The 18286-nt window shown below is 37.4% G+C and overlaps 1 protein-coding gene across 4 annotated transcripts in view; it reads right to left on the bottom strand.

Annotated features, from left to right (window-relative positions):
* The window catches only part of COL19A1 (collagen type XIX alpha 1 chain), a 312975-nt gene that overhangs the window by 237185 nt on the left and 57504 nt on the right, over positions 1 to 18286 (bottom strand). For all 4 annotated transcript variants that reach the window (XM_023625139.2, XM_070245772.1, XM_070245771.1 and 1 more), the window contains 2 exons: positions 17657 to 17719; positions 7748 to 7801 (listed from right to left, as the gene is read on the bottom strand). In XM_023625139.2, coding sequence (XP_023480907.2) covers positions 7748 to 7801; positions 17657 to 17719 — 117 coding nt within the window. The remainder of the gene's footprint in view (positions 1 to 7747; positions 7802 to 17656; positions 17720 to 18286) is intronic.

Below are 18286 nucleotides of genomic sequence, written 5' to 3'. Positions count from 1 at the left end.
TTGTGCATAAAGTTACTCACTTCTCTCGAAAACTGGACCATCCAATTTACTCATTTTGACTGAGAGTGGCTTCTGTCCAACCAAGCTTACCAGAAGTCACCAGTGACTAATAACTAACAACACTTGCTATATAGAAGAGATTTCCCTATACGAACCCAGAGCAGAAATATAGCAAATCTCTTAGGCAAAATCCTAGCTGTGGGAACAAATGTAGAGGGACAGTGATTTTTCGGCAGTGTGTGGGCAGGGAGGCTGTATCTGTCAGGTCCGAATGCCTCGTGCAAGTCTGAAGGCGGCGATGAGTGTTACAATCACACAAGAACATAACTAAATGCTACGGTTCTTAACCCTCGAAGTCTCCACGACTCCATATTCCATAAACTGATTTCATAATATAGCGTTGTTGACTGAACCATTTTTCTCCTGGGCCTAAGAAAAAAATGCCACCTCAGTAAACTAATAATTTGTTTGTTTGACTCAAAGGAATTTACTGTTGTCACCTAGCCAAACTTCAAAGTGTAGGTTTGTCTTAGAATAATGGGATTTATATGCAAATCTCTTAATTTATTACTGTATCACATTAGTTGTAAGTATAAAGTGCAGCTAATATACAAATTCTATTCTACACTGCTCAGAATGTGCTTTACTCCATTAATATAAATCAGTTTTCTAGTTTAAATATTAACCCTTAAAAAGTAAAAAAACTTAACTTTCAGAATATTATACCTGAGATACATGTTCTATCGCACTTTGCATATGCTCTTGTTCCAAGTGAGACAATTCATCTTTTTTTTTTGTTTTATCTTCTGACAGAACTCTTAAATACTTCTAATTCTAAGAAAAAGAACCCCACAAAGCATTACAAATGCTGAGAAGCAGAATCAAAGTGAAGCTTGGGGTTGCTGCACGAAGACCCTGAGAGGAGTGTGAGTTGCATAAAGCCCACTGTGGGTGTCAGAGCCCTGAGGACACACTGCACTCCAAGAACTAATCATTTTTCTTTGGAAACTTACCCAGGAAATTCAATCAAATTATTCTCATCATAAAACGACGGAAGTACTTTCCCCCAAACATAAGTGCTCATCTTTACAACTATAATTTAAAAATTTTGAAATTTTAAAAATTAAAAAAATTTGATATATCTTCATTGGAGTCAAATATTTAAAACTTATTAACCGTGCCATCAGATATCAATAGCTTTCTTGTTGTTTTAATTTTGTATATATTCATTAGAGTTGTTTTAAATAAATGGTAACCTGTGGATTATCAGAGTGAGAAAGACACACCTGAGGTGACGTTTCTTCACTTATGAATGTACATCCCTTTAAGAGCTAAATGAAGCGACAAGTTAGAAGCAGACCTGGCACCACCAGTGACTGTGACCTTGAGGAGAGGATGTGGTCAAAAACTCAGTGATTCTACAGAAACTGGGAGGGTATTAGCCACCAAGGAGGGTCTCTGACTGAAACCAGGATGTAGGAGCTCACGTGGCCTGAGCCCACGTCCAGCACCACCGGAAGCTGCCCCAATTCTCTCACTGTCTGTAACGCTACTGACTCAGGTAGATTAGACCCAAAGAAAACTGCTTGAGCAAACTTGCACCAGTTTTAGAACAGCCCAGATACACCTTCTCCTCTAGCACGTCAGCTTTCAATTTCCCTGGAAACGGTGTCTTCACATAGACCCTGGAGCTCACTGAGTTTGTGAGACTCTCTCCAGCACCATTTGACAAGACGGGCCCCAAGGGCTGAGGTTCCCAGTTCCCAGAATTACGAGCTCCAATTGGCTTATTCCTTTATAGTCGCTGAACTTTTACTTTAAGTGGAGCGTAGGATGAATCACCACACACAATTCTTTCTACAAACCTGGGCTTCTAAGAAAAGAAACAGAAACTTTAATTCTGAGTGGTGCTTGTCTCAGCAGCCCTGTGTCCTGCTCCAGTTCCTTCACTCTGTCCCAAATGCCCTCTCTTTTCAAAGAAACTCTATTTTTTTTTAGAGAATTTCTTGATGTGTCCATTGAACTTTCTAGCCTGTGCTTTCTTATCTCACCATGCTTGACTAGGGTGGATCTGGTCAACTTTTGATGGGGTCAAGCCTGTTGATTGTTTCATCTAGTCCTTGTGTTGAAGCCAGGCTGTTGACAGCACCTTTCCAGGACCCCCGTCCACAGCCAATCAGAAGCAGTTCATACCTGCTTTTCACAAATAGGATCCAAGAGATGTCTCTTTGGAGAATGGAAATTAATGGTATTTTACACTACTCTTAGTAAATTCTGGTTTAAAATATTCTAGGGTAATTTTATCCTGCTTTCCCATAATTCATCGTGTAAATGTATATAAATCTTACTCTACATCCCACAATAAAGAAGTCCAATGATCTATTTTACAGTCCAAGTACTCCAGTGATTCTGTATTTGGCTTAAAAAATAAAAGTTTTCTACACCTCAGCCCCAAAGACAAACACAGACTCAGAGTGAAGGGATGGAAGACAATACCCCAAGCTAATAATGAACAAAAGAAAGCAGGTGTCGCTATACTAATATCAGACAAAGTAGACTTCAAAGCAAAACAGATAAAGAAAGACAAAGAGGGACAGCATATAATGATAAAAGGGACTCTCCACCAAGAAGACATAACACTTATAAATATACACGCACCCAACACAGGAGCACCAAAATTTGTAAAGCAACTCTTAACAGAACTAAAAGAAGACATCAACAACAATACAATAATAACAGGGGACCTCAACACCCCATTAACACCAGTGGATAGAACATCCAGACAGAAAATCAACAAGGAAATTATAGAATTAAATGAAAAATTAGACCAGATGGACTTAATAGATATATATAGAACACTTCATCCAAAAACAGCAGGCTACACATTCTTCTCAAGTGCGCATGGAACATTCTCAAGAATAGATCATATTTTGGGAAACAAAGTAAGCATCAATAAATACAAGAGAGTTGAAATAATATCAAGCATCTTTTCTGATCATAATGCTGTGAAACTAGAAATCAACTACAAGAATAAAGCAGAGAAAGGTGCAAAAATGTGGAGACTAAACAACACGCTACTGAACAAACAATGGATTATTGAAGTAATTAAAGAAGAAATCAAATATTATCTGGAGACAAATGAAAATGAGAACACATCATACCAAATCATTTGGGATGCAGCAAAAGCAGTCCTAAGAGGGAAATTCATTGCAATACAGGCTCACCTCACTAAACAAGAAAAAGCTCACATAAGCAACCTCAAACGACACCTAACAGAATTAGAAAAAGAAGAACAAACAAAGCAGAGAGTCAGTAGAAGGAGGGAAATAATAAAAATAAGAGCAGAAATAAACGATATTGAAACAAAAAAAGACAGTAGAAAGGATCAATGAAACAAAGAGTTGGTTCTTCGAAAAAATTAACAAAATCGGCAAACCCTTAGCCAGACTCACCAAGAAAAAAAGAGAGAAATCTCAAATAAATAAAATTAGGAATGAGAGAGGAGAAATCATAACAGATACCAAAGAAATACAAGGGATCATAAGAGAATACTATGAAAAACTATATGCCAACAAATTGAACAACCTAGAAGAAATGGACAAATTCCTGGACTCTTACAATCTCCCCAAACTGAACCAGGAAGAAATGGAGAATCTGAATAGGTCAATCACAAGTAAGGAAATAGAAATGGTAATCAAAAACCTCCCCCAAAATAAGAGTCCAGGACCAGACGGCTTCTCTGGAGAATTCTACCAAACATTCAAAGAAGATTTAATACCTTTCCTTCTCAAATTATTCCAGAAAATTGAGGAAGATGGAGTACTCCCTAACACATTCTATGAAGCCAACATCACTCTGATCCCCAAACCTGACAAGGACAACACAAAGAAGGAGAACTACAAGCCGATATCACTGATGAACATACATGCAAAAATCCTCAACAAAATTCTGGCAAACCGAATGCAGCAATACATCAAAAAGATTATACACCATGATCAAGTGGGATTTATACCAGGGACACGGGGATGGTTCAACATCTGCAAGTCAATCAACGTGATACACTACATTAACAAAATGAGAAACAAAAACCACATGATCATCTCAATAGATGCAGAGAAAGCATTCGACAATATCCAACACCCATTTATGATAAAAACCCTTAATAAAATGGGTATAGAAGGAAAGTACCTCAACATAATAAAGGCCATATATGACAAACCCATAGCCAACATCATACTCAATGGACAAAAACTGAAAGCCATCCCTCTGAGGACAGGAACAAGACAAGGGTGCCCACTTTCACCACTCCTATTCAACATAGTACTGGAGGTGTTGGCCGGAGCAATTCGACAGGAAAAAGAAATAAAAGGAATCCAAATATGCAATGAAGAAGTAAAACTCTCGCTGTTTGCAGACGACATGATCTTATATATAGAAAACCCAAAAGAATCCATAGGAAAACTACTAGAAACAATCAACAGCTACAGCAAAGTTGCAGGGTATAAAATCAATATACATAAATCAGTAAAATTTCTATACACTAACAATGAACCAACAGAAAAAGAACTCAAGAACTCAATCCCATTCACAATCGCAACGAAAAGAATAAAATACCTTGGGATAAATTTAACCAAGGAAGTGAAAGATTTATACAATGAAAACTACAAGACTTTCTTGAAAGAAATTGATGATGACATAAAGAGATGGAAAGACATTCCATGCACATGGATTGGAAGAATAAACATAGTTAAAATGTCCATACTACCTAAAGCAATCTACAGATTCAACGCTATCCCAATCAGAATCCCAAGGACATTCTTTACAGAAATTGAACAAAGAATCCTAAAATTCATATGGGGCAGCAAAAGACCGCGAATTGCTAAAGCAATCCTGAGTAAGAAAAACAAAGCCGGAGGCATCACAATCCCCGATTTCAAAACATACTACAAAGCTACAGTGATCAAAACAGCATGGTACTGGTACAAAAACAGATGCACAGATCAATGGAACAGAATTGAAAGCCCAGAAATAAAACAACACATCTATGGACAGCTAATCTTTGACAAAGGAGCTGAGGGCCTACAATGGAGGAAAGAAAGTCTCTTCAACAAATGGTGCTGGGAAAACTGGACAGCCACATGTAAAAGAATGAAAATTGACCATTCATTTTCACCATTCACAAAAATAAACTCAAAGTGGATCAAAGACCTAAAGATTAGGCCTGAGACAATAAGTCTTCTAGAAGAGAATATAGGCAGTACACTCTTTGACATCAGTTTCAAAAGAATCTTTTTGGACACTATAACTCCTCAGATGAGGGAAACAATAGAAAGAATAAACAAATGGGACTTCATCAGACTAAAGAGCTTCTTCAAGGCAAGGGAAAACAGGATTGAAACAAAAAAATAGCCCACTAATTGGGAAAAAATATTTACAAGCTACTTATCCGACAAAGGATTAATCTCCATAATATACAAAGAACTCACACAGCTTAGCAACAAAAAAACAAACAACCCGATCAAAAAATGGGCAGAGGACATGAACAGACATTTCTCCAAAGAAGATATAAGTATGGCCAAGAGACACATGAAAAGATGTTCATCATCACTAATCATCAGGGAAATGCAAATCAAAACTACACTAAGATATCACCTTATACCCGTTAGATTGGCAAAAATATCCAAAACCAAGAGTGACAAATGTTGGAGAGGTTGGGGAGAAAAAGGAACCCTCATACACTGTTGGTGGGAATGCAAACTAGTGCAGCCACTATGGAAAACAGTATGGAGATTTCTCAAAAAGTTAAAAATAGAAATACCCTGTGACCCAGCCATCCCACTACTGGGTACCTATCCTAAGAACCTGAAATCAGCAATCCCAAGAGTCCCATGCACCCCTATGTTCATCACAGCATTATTTACAATAGCCAAGATGTGGAACCAACCTAAATGCCCAGAAGCTGATGATTGGATAAAGAAGATATGGTATATATACAAAATGGAATACTACTAAGCCATAAAAAAGGACCAAATTGTTCCATTCGCATCAACATGGATGGACCTTGAGGGTATTATGTTAAGTGAAATAAGCCAGACAGAGAAAGACGAACTCTATATGACTCCACTTATAGGTGGAAGTTAACATATAGACAAGGAGAACCGATCGGTGGTTACCAGGGAAAAGGGGGGGTGGGGGGAGGGCACAAAGGGGGAAGTGGTGTACCCACAACATGACTAACAATAATGTACAACTGAAATCTCACAAGGTTGTAATCTATCATAATCTTAATAAAAAAAATAAAAAATAAATAAAAGTTTCCTATATTCAAAGTACTTTGAAAAACCCCGATGATCTGAAATGTAAACGATCAGATTGTTAGGACCTATTTTAGGAAGAGATTGGTGGAATAAATGTATAAAGCAAATCTGGAGTGGTGCAATCTCTTTAGGAGTCAGGTGAGCGAGGAGTATTCTCCACTAAAAAAACAGGAATCTTAAAGGAATCATACATTTGAACAAGTGCTTGGAGGAACTTATTTATGACGAAGAGTCTTCAATGAATGTCTTCAGCAAGCTCAAGCAAGAGGAGAGCAGCCCAAATCAACATTAGCTCACAGCAAGATATCATCGTTCAGCAAAGTTGGTCGGACTTTACTGAATCTAACATTTATACTACTCTAGGAGTAAAGAATTTGCATATCAGGCTGAATAATGTCTAGAAGAAAAAAAGCAGCATCAGTGAAGCGGTCAGATACCAGAGACACATGTAAGAAGGAGTCTAAACACATCTGTCTAAAAACTTCTGAACCTCCTACCACTTCTGCTTTGGTCACTCCTGTGACAGCTTGAGGTTAGTAAGCACAAGGGTCGTGGCCTTGTAGATAACGAGGTACACGGGCTCACATGATAATTAGCGCAGCCAGAGCAGCCACAGAAACTTACTGTAAGCTGACGTTAGTGAAGAAGAGAACGTTCTTAGCATAACATGTGAAACTTTAATAATTCAGCAATTTAAGTTACTTACACGTATATATACATATATAGTGAAAAATAAGACAAGGTAATTGCGGTTTAATTTACAAACATAACCATTTTTCAAAGTTTCTATAAAAACCGAACTTGAATGAGACTGAACTGCAACACTAATTTCTCAAGAGTGAATTCGTTATTTAGAATCATCTCTACAGTATCAGAGAAGACAATACAAAAATCAACCATTTTATGATAAATACTATATAGCATTTTACTGATGTATTGACATATATTCCTTGTATTTTTATTTATAATATCTCACGTAGAACTATATTTTTAAATGTTTCTTTAATTTATGTCTACAGTGAAATATGCATTAAAAGATACTACACCATCCGTGGAATAGTGACATTAAGAAGCCTTGGGCCTCTTGGAAGAGTGGCCAGTGTTCTGGAGCAGGGGTCAGAGAGCTTTTCTGCAAAGGGCCAGACAGTAAATATTTTAGAGGTTGCGGGCCATGTGATCTCTGCCACAAGTACTAATGTTGCCGCATAGCACAAAAGCAGCCCTAGACAATATGAAAACAAACGAGTGTGGTTGCGTTCCAGTACAACTTCATTTACAAAATCCTCCAGTGGGAGATTTTGGCAGCCCTCCTGCAGGGCCACAGCCACCAACCCCTGGACTATCAGACTTGTCCTGCCTATTTTCCCTTCCTAGCTGATGCAACCTTATAAAACAGCCACAAAGTTTAAACAAATAGCAAATCAACATACCTTTACTCCAGGAACTCCGGGAGCACCAAATTCACCTTTAATACCAGCTGCACCCTAGAATATAGAAACGCTCATTAGGAGATTTTTTCAAATGTGTATTAATTGCTAATGTTGCCAGAGAGCAGCTACCATTTCACAGATGAGTGGCTTTCGCTTGCACCAAAGTTGGCACCTTAAGTTCCTTCCTCATACTGTCCACAAGTCGTTAAACTATACTTTTTACAATTAACAAATTATCAAAAAATTAATGATTAATACACACTAAACTGCTAATCGAAACTAAAACTAGACATTCTCCACACAGACATGTGTAATTCAGCTTTGTCATTTCTTTTATATTTATCAGAGGTAAGGAATGATTTTATTGCTGTTACCTCAACTGATCCTTGATGCTTTCAATTCAAATAAGTCATGAAATTTCAGACTGTAATGTACCCATATGTGCTTCATTTAGTGTGCCTGACCTTCCATTACATCCTCCAGGAAAATCCCCAAATCTGGATCAATCCAATTGTCAGCTTCTCTGCTCTCCCACCTAAACTGGAAAAATCTGCTCAATGAAGCCGATGCATTACCCATCTCTGTCTTTATGGCTCTGTCACAAATCAGTCTAATAAATTTATCCTTGAAACAGTGGAAAACAATATAGATTTTTTTCTTTTATTTTTAAATTTTATTTAATTATTTTCTAATATAAACTTTTTGAATGAGTTTCTCTATCACTAATGCTTGATAGAGATTAAGAAATACATTAGAATTTTATGAGTAACATAATGCCATTATTACACTGATATTATATATTAATTTCAGGTTTAAGGCACACAAGTAAACTTCAGGTTCCTACAGATTAAACGAGATTATGTTAGATTGGGTAAAATTGATACAAAAACAAAAAAGATCTGCCAATTAATCCAATATGTTCAATATCGGATTAGAAAAGATGAAGAAATAGTCTTTATTTCTTATACTGACATAGACAAAAAGTCAAAAGCATAATATTAAATCTTACTTCTGTGAGGTTATTATTAAGGGAAGATATTCTTTCTTTTAAAAAAATTATGAACATACTTTGATTCAATTCCTTTTATATTGGTGTGACGTGGCTACAGAATGGGAACATGAGTAATGTCATACTGGAAAGAAAGTAAAGGGAAACTCACCAGTCACCTGTGGGCTAAAATATTAGACGCCTCAGAACGGAGGGTCCATATGGAAGATGAAAGGGTGGGCAGCACACAGGAAGCAACACCAAAGTCTTTGAGTACCGAGTCAAGTAAGTTAACTCACTCCATTTTAAATTGCTTTGATTTTCTCGAAAAGTCTATCAGCAAGGCAATCATTTGACAAAGACTACACTTTTGAGGAAATTAATTAGATATGAGGAAGATAATAATACAAAAATAAACTAGAAAATTGTTCCCAAAATAGAGCTCAGATCACACTCCCCCTTAGTTCCAGAAACACTAGAATTGAGCTGCTCTTTTACAAAAACTCTGAAAGAATTTCAAGTTTAAAGTGGGTGAGGGTATTAGCCGGGGTCTTAAAGAACCGAGAAAGCAAGGCGGTTGCTAAGTAATTAGGTTGCTAACTATACTTGCTAAGAAAAGAGAATTTAAAAATTCAGAAAATTATAATAATTGAGTCTGAATGAAAGGAAATGATTAATTATTATTTCAAATACTGTCATCCACAATTGAGTCTTGGACAAAGGGCATAGTTAGAACAGTCTGATCAGGTGCCCTGATTTAGAATACTGATCACATCTAGGTGTTCAAATATGAGCGGCGGTTGAATCTGAAATCATCTCACTCCATGAGACAGGGTCATCATCTTTATGAAAAAAAAAAGCAGTAAATCAGATCAATGAAGCATTGCAGTGTGGATGAGAAAAAAAGCAAATAAAGATAAATATTAAATCATACCAAAACTTGGGGCTTTTTCCCAAATATTTCTGATTCCTCATTAACTGATTGGCAATATCAAGCTAAAAATAATCAGCTCACTATATGAAAAAGACTTTTGTTTTTTTAAAGGAAAAAGTGTAGCAGAACAACAGCGAATACCATAATAGTCCTTATGATTTAGCTTATCCATCTCTTTCTTTGCAAACTGACTCTTTGCCCTACTTGGCAGGGTCCCCTGGGCAACTGGGAACAGAATTTATAGGTTCTAGAAACAGCCGAGGGAATGACTTAGACTTTCCTTGAGGTACAGTGTTCATTCATTCATTCGACATATTTTTAGCTCCTATTATAAGCTATTCTATATATGGTGCTCACACAACTCATATTCGGGGGGGGGGGATAAGTAGATGCATAATGATAGCATGTCAGGTGACAATAAAAACGCTAAGAAAAGAAAGAAGATAGAGATGGGACGAAGGGATGCTTTTTATAAAGAAATGTCAGAGCAAGCCTTTCTATTTTAAAGTGATTTCTGAGCAAGAGCCTAAAGGATGTGAAGGAGAGCCAAGTGCATACTGAAGAACATTCGAGCTGTATGTAACCTGGTGCAAAGGCCTTGAGGCAGGAGGGAACAGAGGAGAGGGCAGGAGACGTGGGGAGTGCGGAGTGGGGCAGGGAGACCTCTACAATTTATGTGAAGCTTTGGTGTTTATCTGGAGGGAGACAGGAAGCCACTGGTGGATTCTGACCCAGGTGGGACAGGATTTACTTACATGATTATTCAGAGTATTCGTCTAATTCATAGAATATGGGCATAAGTAAAAGCAACATTTGGTCTTTATAAAGCTGCTACAGATCACGGTAAGGATTTGCAAAACTCAACTTTAGAAATATTGTAACAAGTAATACATAATTTGGAAGGAGATTTGGAAATTGCAATCTCAAAACTTTTCTCATTTTATCTCATTGAGCCAAAAGTAAAATGCACCAAGGTATTAGTAACATAAAGCACGTCATTAATGAGAAAAAGTAAATTATAATTGTTTCTGGATGGTTCTTTTTTTTTGAGGAAGACTAGCCCTGAGCTAACATCTGCTGCCAATCCTCCTCTTTTTGCTGAGGAAGACTGGCCCTCAGCTAACATCCGTGCCAATCTTCCTCTATTTTTTAGGTGGAACACCTACTACAGCATGGCTTGACAAGCAGTGCATAGATCCGTGCCCAGGATCTGAACCGGAGAACCCCAGGCTGTGGAAGCGGAACATGAGAACTTAATAGCTGCACCACCGGGCTGGCCCCTCTGGATGGTTCTTAATCAACATTATCTAAGCATAACAATGCAAGGAATCTCCTCCTCAAAAACCACTACACGACATCCAGGAAAAGTCTTATCAAAGAATATTCGGAACAAAAGGTAGATTTGAATGAAATTTTTAAATTCTTGAGTGACTTTTCGAAAAAATTATCAATAAATTATTAATATTTACTACTAGTAGCATATAATAATGACTCAAGATTTTCATATACTAAAGCATTTAATCAACGGAAAATTCTAAGAGATTATCTCACAAATGAAGATTTATTTGTTTTTGGTCAAGTTACATATGAAACTAAACTGAACCTAAAAGGATTATCTCCACCGCTCCTTCAACAATTACACTGTGGCTAGGAAAGCAGAGGAAACATATATTTGTCAAGTACCTATTATGTGCCAGTTTCCAGTACTAAGTGTTTTATATACATTTTATTGTATTCCTTCTTCACAGTGAACCACTGAGTAGCTGTTATTAAGGATCATTTTCAAAGCAAGTAAGAGGTGGACAGAATCCAATCCCAAATACTTCAGGCACTAAAGTGGTACTCCTTCTAGCACAGAGTCTTACCTCCCCTAAATATCCTTCCTTGTCTTATAAGACCCAAAGGAAAACCTTGAGAACAACATCTGGTCCCCTTAGTAACACTGCACTTCTGATCACAAAATTAACGATTCAATACGCCTTACAGCAAAATGACTTTCTATCTCCATGCTATCCAGGCACTATTTCGTGCACCTGCTCTAACAATGAAAATTATATACCAGACTTAAACACAGAGGAAGCCACCTTTATTTATTGCACATTAAAGTTGCTGGATCACATAGTACAATAGGAACAGGAACAGACTCATCATCAATTCCTTAAAAGGAGACAACACATCCATACTTATTACAAGTGCCAGGAAAGCTAAACACATTCATGGCCACGGTCATCGAAGTCTTATTTATGTGGCAAGAGTTATGCTGGTGTAAGCAGATGCTGGTGCATGTACTGAAAAACTAAAGGAAGTACACTGATATATTATTTGTTTTGTTTTGTAGATTATCAACTTATTTTATCCCAGTGTTTTTGCCTTGCCACTAAAATGTCCCACCACTATGAGTTTTGTGTTGTCTGGAAGTTAAAACAAATGTTAATATTTTTTAAATATATCATAAATGGGAAGTTATGTAATGCACTATAACTCTAAGACACATTTTTGTATATTTTATAGATTTGGCATACTATAAATTTGCTAAGAAGTATCATTTTTACTAGTTCCTTCCTAGTTCTTTTCTACTGGTTTTAATTCCTACAGAGGGAGGCAAGGCTACTTGGACAAATCATCACTAGATTACAAACTCAGTGAGAGCAAGCCCTGTACTTTCTCATTATGCTATCGCTCCAGCATTTAGCACCCTTTTTGTTACAATAAGAGGAACTCCGTAAATAGTTGTGGATGAATGAACAAAAGAAAAATTGCATATTTAGATGTTAAAATGGGAGACATTTACTTATGATTAAAGAGTATGAAGGAAAGATGAGTCTTTAAAAAACATATGCTCTAACAAGGGTGACTCAGTACTTAATCTTTTAAAATCATTTAAAGGTGATTTAACGATTTTCTTAACATTTACCTAGTACTTTTCTTTTTTGTTTTTTTAAAGATTGGCTCCTGAGCTAATCTTCTTTTTTTTTTTCTTCTTCTTCTTCTTCTCCCCAAAGCCCCCCAGTACATAGTTGCATATTCTAGCTGTAGGTCCCTCTGGTTGTCCTATGTGGGACTCCACCTTAGCGTGGCCTGATGAGCAGTGCTAGGTCTGTGCCTAGGATCCAAACTGGTGAAACCCTGGGCCGCCAAAGTGCAGCACACAAACTTAACCACTCAGCGATGGGGTTGGCCCCTACTTAATACTTTTCTTAATAATTAGGACCATACTTCTGATGAATAAATGTTTTTTTAAAGGGACAGGGATGTTTTAAAAGTATTTTACCCCTTCTGAAACCAACATGTGAAATGTCATCCTGTGTCAGTAATCTTAAACTTATAGAATTGGTATGTCAAAGAGCAGGAAAGTCAAGTGAAGAAACATTAATATGTACCACATCACAGTCACCAACAACTAAGCCACATATGCCTTTTCAAAGCACTTTTGTGTCAACTTTATGATGTAGGTAGAGCTGAGGGAAAGGAAGCATAGAGAGACTGGGTGGCCTGGCCAAGTTCACACTGCCAATTAAGCTGACAAGAGCTGGGATTAATCTGGAGATCTTTCTACTCTCTGAGTCCTCTTAATTAAGTTGCCTTGGGCACATCATTTTACCCCTGCATGGTTCTCTCAGTTGCAAAACGAGGATAGAAATATTAGGTTGATGTGCTTTATGCATTTATAATGATTAAAAAAAGATATTACAAGTAGAAGTACTATGTTCAAAGAACAGATAAATAATACTGAAGAGCTTTTAAAATAGAGAGCAGCCTTCAAAATGCATGGTGGTTAAGAGAAGGACACCAGAGTCAACAGGCCTGGATTCAGACCCCAGCTTGACCACTTACCATCTGATCTTGGCAATAATTTAATCTCCCAAAGCTTCAGCTTTGTATAATAGTAATACTAATTCCTAACAAGAAGAGTTGCGAGGATCAAAAAGATAACATATCTAAATCACACTTCCCGGTGCCTGGCACAAGGTAAGCACTCACTAAATATTAGCTATTGCTATCATGATTTATATGTTCAGTTCAACTGGAGTAGTCCTTAGAACTCGATATTGTTTAATTATCTTAAATTTTCATATAATGATATTGAAAGCAAAGCTATCCCAAATAATGTGACTTAAAGGGCAAAAATAAATGCTCCATCCTACCTCAAAAATCTCTTCTCCACCACCTACTAAGGTGCCCAAAGTTCCCACGGAAGCTACCATGGGCAAACCTTTCTTTGGGAGTCAAATGACTATGAGTAGCTTTGTCGAAGCTTGCTGTGCAACTTTGAGGTATCAATCATTGCTCAGACACCAGTCTCCCACCTTTTAAAATAAGGAGTCCAACTAGATTATGTAGCTAATTTAGAACCATGGACTCCCAAGTTAAGGTGTGAAAGGAAGTTAACTCTATTTCACAATGGAAAGAACCAAAGAAATAATCAACTCCTAACCTTAGCACAATTAATTTACTTAGTTAACTAGTAAAACATGGCACTAAAGAATGCGAACAGGACACTTAAGTTTGGATGACGTGAGGGAGAACTCCAGGTAAATCTCTCAGCATGAGATATTGCCTAGAATTAGACCTCAGAGGTCCAGATCACTCGCCGTCTGCTCCACGACACTCTATCCACGGTCTCCCCAGACCATTCTCACCGGACATCTGCAACTCTCCTATACCTAACAAGTATGGCCCGGTAATGTCCTCTGTCTCCTTTCAGATGTATAATCCATGACAATAGAGAATGCATCCTAGTCTTTCTATCCCATATAACACCTAGCAATATGCTTTACACAGAGATGTTCAGTAAAGCGAGATATTTAAATAAAGGGTAAGGAGCTAAGGAAGAATTTTCAGTGGGGACCCATCAACAGGCAAGAGAAACCAGCCACAAGAAAAGAAAATTACAGGCCAATATCCCTGATGAACATAGATATAAAAGCCCTCAACAAAATATTAGCAAAATGAATTCAATAGTACATTAAAAGCATTGTATACCACAATCAGAACATTACATCCAAAAGCAACAGAATACACATTCTTCTCAAGTGCACATGAAATATTTTCCAGGATAGATCGTACGTTGGGCCACAAAACAAGTCTTAATAAATTTAAGAGGACTGAAATCATATCAAGCATCTTTTCTGACCATGTGGCATGAAACTAAAAATTAATAACATGAAGAAACCTGGAAAATTCACAAATATGTGGAGATTAAACAAGATACTGCTGAACATAGTGATGAAAGGTTAAAAACTTTTCCTCTAAGATCAGGAATAAGACAGGGATGCCCACTTTTGCCACTTTTATTCAACACAGGACTGGAAGTTCTAACTAGAGCAATTAGGCAACAAAAAGAAAAATAAGGCATCCAAATTGGAAAGGAAGAAATAAAACTGTCACTATCTGCAGATGACGATATATGTAGAAAACCCTAAAATACTCCATCAAAAAACTGTTAGAACTAATAAACGAATTTGGTAAAGTTGCAGGATACAAAATCAATATGCAAAAATTTGTTGTGTTTCTATAATGAACTATCAAAAAGAGAAATAAAGAGAACAATCCCATTTACAATTGCATCCAAAAGAATAAAATACCCAGGAACAAATTTAACCAAGGAAGTGAAAGACTTGTACACTGAAAATTGCAAGACATTAATGAAAGAAATGGAAGACACAAATAAATGGAAAGATATTCCATGCTCATGGATTGGAAGAATCAATATTGTTAAAATGTCCATATTACTCAAAGCCATCTACAGATTCAGTGAAATCCCTGTCAAAATGCCAATGGTATTTTTCAAAGAAATAGGACAAATAATCCTAAACTTTGGTATGAAACCACAAAAAAACCTCGAATAGCCAAAGCAGTGTTGAGAAAGAACAAAGCTGGAGGCATCGAGTTCCCTGATTTCAAATTGTATGACAAAGCTATAGTAATTAAAACAATGCGGTATTGGCACAAGAACAGACACATAGATCAATGGAACAGAACAGAGTCCAGAAGTAAACCCTCACATATATGGACAATTTATTTACAGCAAAGGAGCCAAGAATATACAATGGGGAAAGGACAGTCTCTTCAACTAATGGTGTTGAGGAAACCTGACAGCCACATGCAAAAGAATGAAGCTTGACCGCTATCTAACTCCATACACAAAAATAAACTCAAAATGGATTAAAGATTTGAATGTAAGACCTGAAACCATTAAACTCCTAGAAGAAAACATAGGCAGTACGCTCCTTGATGTAGGTCTTGGTGATGATTTTTTGAATCTGATACCAAAACCAAAAGCAACGAAAACAAATAAGTGAGACTATGTTAAACTGAAAAACACAGCAAAAGAAACCATCAACAAAACGAAAAGGCAACCTACTGAATGGAAGTTGCCTAGAATGGAAGAATTTGCAAATCGTATATCAGATAAGGGCTAATATGGGAATAGTTCATTTTATTGCATTTTGCTCTAGTGCCCTTCACAGATACTGTGTTTTTTAGAAGACCCTCTACCGCCAAAAAGATTATGACTCACTGAAGGCTCAGATGATTGTTAGCGTTGTTTTGCAATAAAGTATTTTTTGGTTAAGGTATCTATGTTGTTTTTTTTTAGATATAAGCGATTGCACACTCAATAGACTACAGTATAGTGTAAACATAACTTTTATATTCACTGGAAAACCAAAATCTTTGTGTGACTTTGCTTTATTATGCTATTCACTTTAATGCAGTGGCCTGGAAGTGAACCCACAATATTTCCAAGGTATGCCTGTATCCAAAATATATAAAGAACTCACACAACTCAATAGCAAAACAGAAAATCCAATTAAAAAATGGGCAGAAGATCTGAATAGACATTTTTCCAAAGAAGACATACAGTAGGCCAAGTACATGAAAAGATGCTCAACATCATTAATCATCAGGGAAATGAAATCAAAACCACAATGAGATCACCTCATACCTGTCAGAATGGTTATTATCAAAAAGACAAACAATAACAAGTGTTGGTGAGGATGTAGAGAAAAGGGAATTCTTGTACACTGTTAGTGGGAATACAAATTGGTGCACTTTTGAAAACAGTGTGGAGGTTCCTCAAAAAATTAAAAATAGAACTACCATATGATCCAGCCATTCTTCTTTTGGTTATTTATCCAAAAAAAAAATGAAAAAACTAACTTGTAAAGATATATGCACCCCCATGTTCATTACAGCATTATATACAACAGCCAAGATATGACAACAACCTAAGTGCCATGGAAGGATGAATGGATAAAGAAATTGTGAGAGATATATAATATATCATATATATATATAATATACATATGTAATTCAACCATGAAAAAAGAATGAAATCTTGCCATTTGCAAACATGGATGGCTCTCAAGGGCATTATGCTAAGTGAAAGGTCAGACAGAGAAAGGCAAATACCATACAACCACTCTTATATGTGGAATCTAAAAAAACGCTCCAAAATCAGAAAACAACCAAGCTCCCAGATACAGGGAACAGATTGGCGGTTGCCAGAGGCCAGGGTTGGGGGTAGAAGAAATGGGTAAAGGAGGTATGAATTTATTAGAAGTTAAATAATAAATAAATAAATGGTAGGGAGCTAAGGGAGAATCTTCAGTGGGGACCCCTCGGCAGACAAGAGAAACAGGAGTTCATCAAGGAATTGGAGAAGAGAGTGTTAAGGAAGGCTAGGGCACAAATAAAAAATAAACATTCTTGCTTCACAGTTTTGCTTACGGTTTGCTTACAAGTACAAAGATTTGGGTTTCCAAATCTTTTCAAATTTTAGGCCAGCCTTCTAAAAGGAACTCAAAAGCAGACTTGGGCGCTGATGTAGTTTTCTGTAAGTCAGTGTTCAGCATTTAAATACAGCCCTTGATGGCCTTTAACAGAAATGTGTACTTGTATGGGCATAGGAAAATGAGACGCACGCATTAAAAAAGTCGCTTTTGAACCAATTCGATTTCATTCCAACAGTGTTGGGTGGTCTTACCGGTTCTCCTTTATCCCCTTTCTGACCAGGTGAACCTGGAGCTCCCGGGAATCCTGCTTCTCCCTGAGCAAAAATGAATTTCTGTGTTACCAAACGTTCTGTCACATTGAGCTAAAGACAAATAGTTTATAACTATGAAGTTGATAACAGTAAGATGAAGTTTTGCCCTCCTCTGAGCTGATGCTAGTCCGTCCTCTGGAATGCCCTTCTCCCCTTGTTCTTGAGGCTCCCTACTCTCCCTCTGCCAAATGCCATTTAGCATCATCTCCTCCACGAGAACTTCCACAGCCTGGGACACATGCTGCTTCTCTATGGCCCCCACGTACCTTGTCCTTGCCCTTCTCGTGGAGCTTCCTATATGGTACCGGTCGCCAGAGGAAACATAAGGTTCCTCTAGACTTTCACCTCACCCCCATGTCCCCTCCTGCAGCCGGGAGAAAAGTGGTCCCAGGATGTGTTAAGTCCAAGTGCATGTATCAAGTCACAGTGCTAGGGGACACTCTGCTCTAACTGGGGCAAGTTTTCCTTTCCTCCTTCCTTTCCTCAGGTTTGGACATAGAGGAAAGCCATCAAGAGATCACTCAGCCTGCTCTTAGCACAGCCTCATGACTGCCATTAACGTCCACAAAA

Source organism: Equus caballus, chromosome 20 (assembly GCF_041296265.1).
Source record: "Equus caballus isolate H_3958 breed thoroughbred chromosome 20, TB-T2T, whole genome shotgun sequence".
In the NCBI taxonomy this organism is placed as follows: domain Eukaryota; kingdom Metazoa; phylum Chordata; class Mammalia; order Perissodactyla; family Equidae; genus Equus; species Equus caballus.
This window is presented reverse-complemented; position numbering and strand designations above follow the sequence as displayed.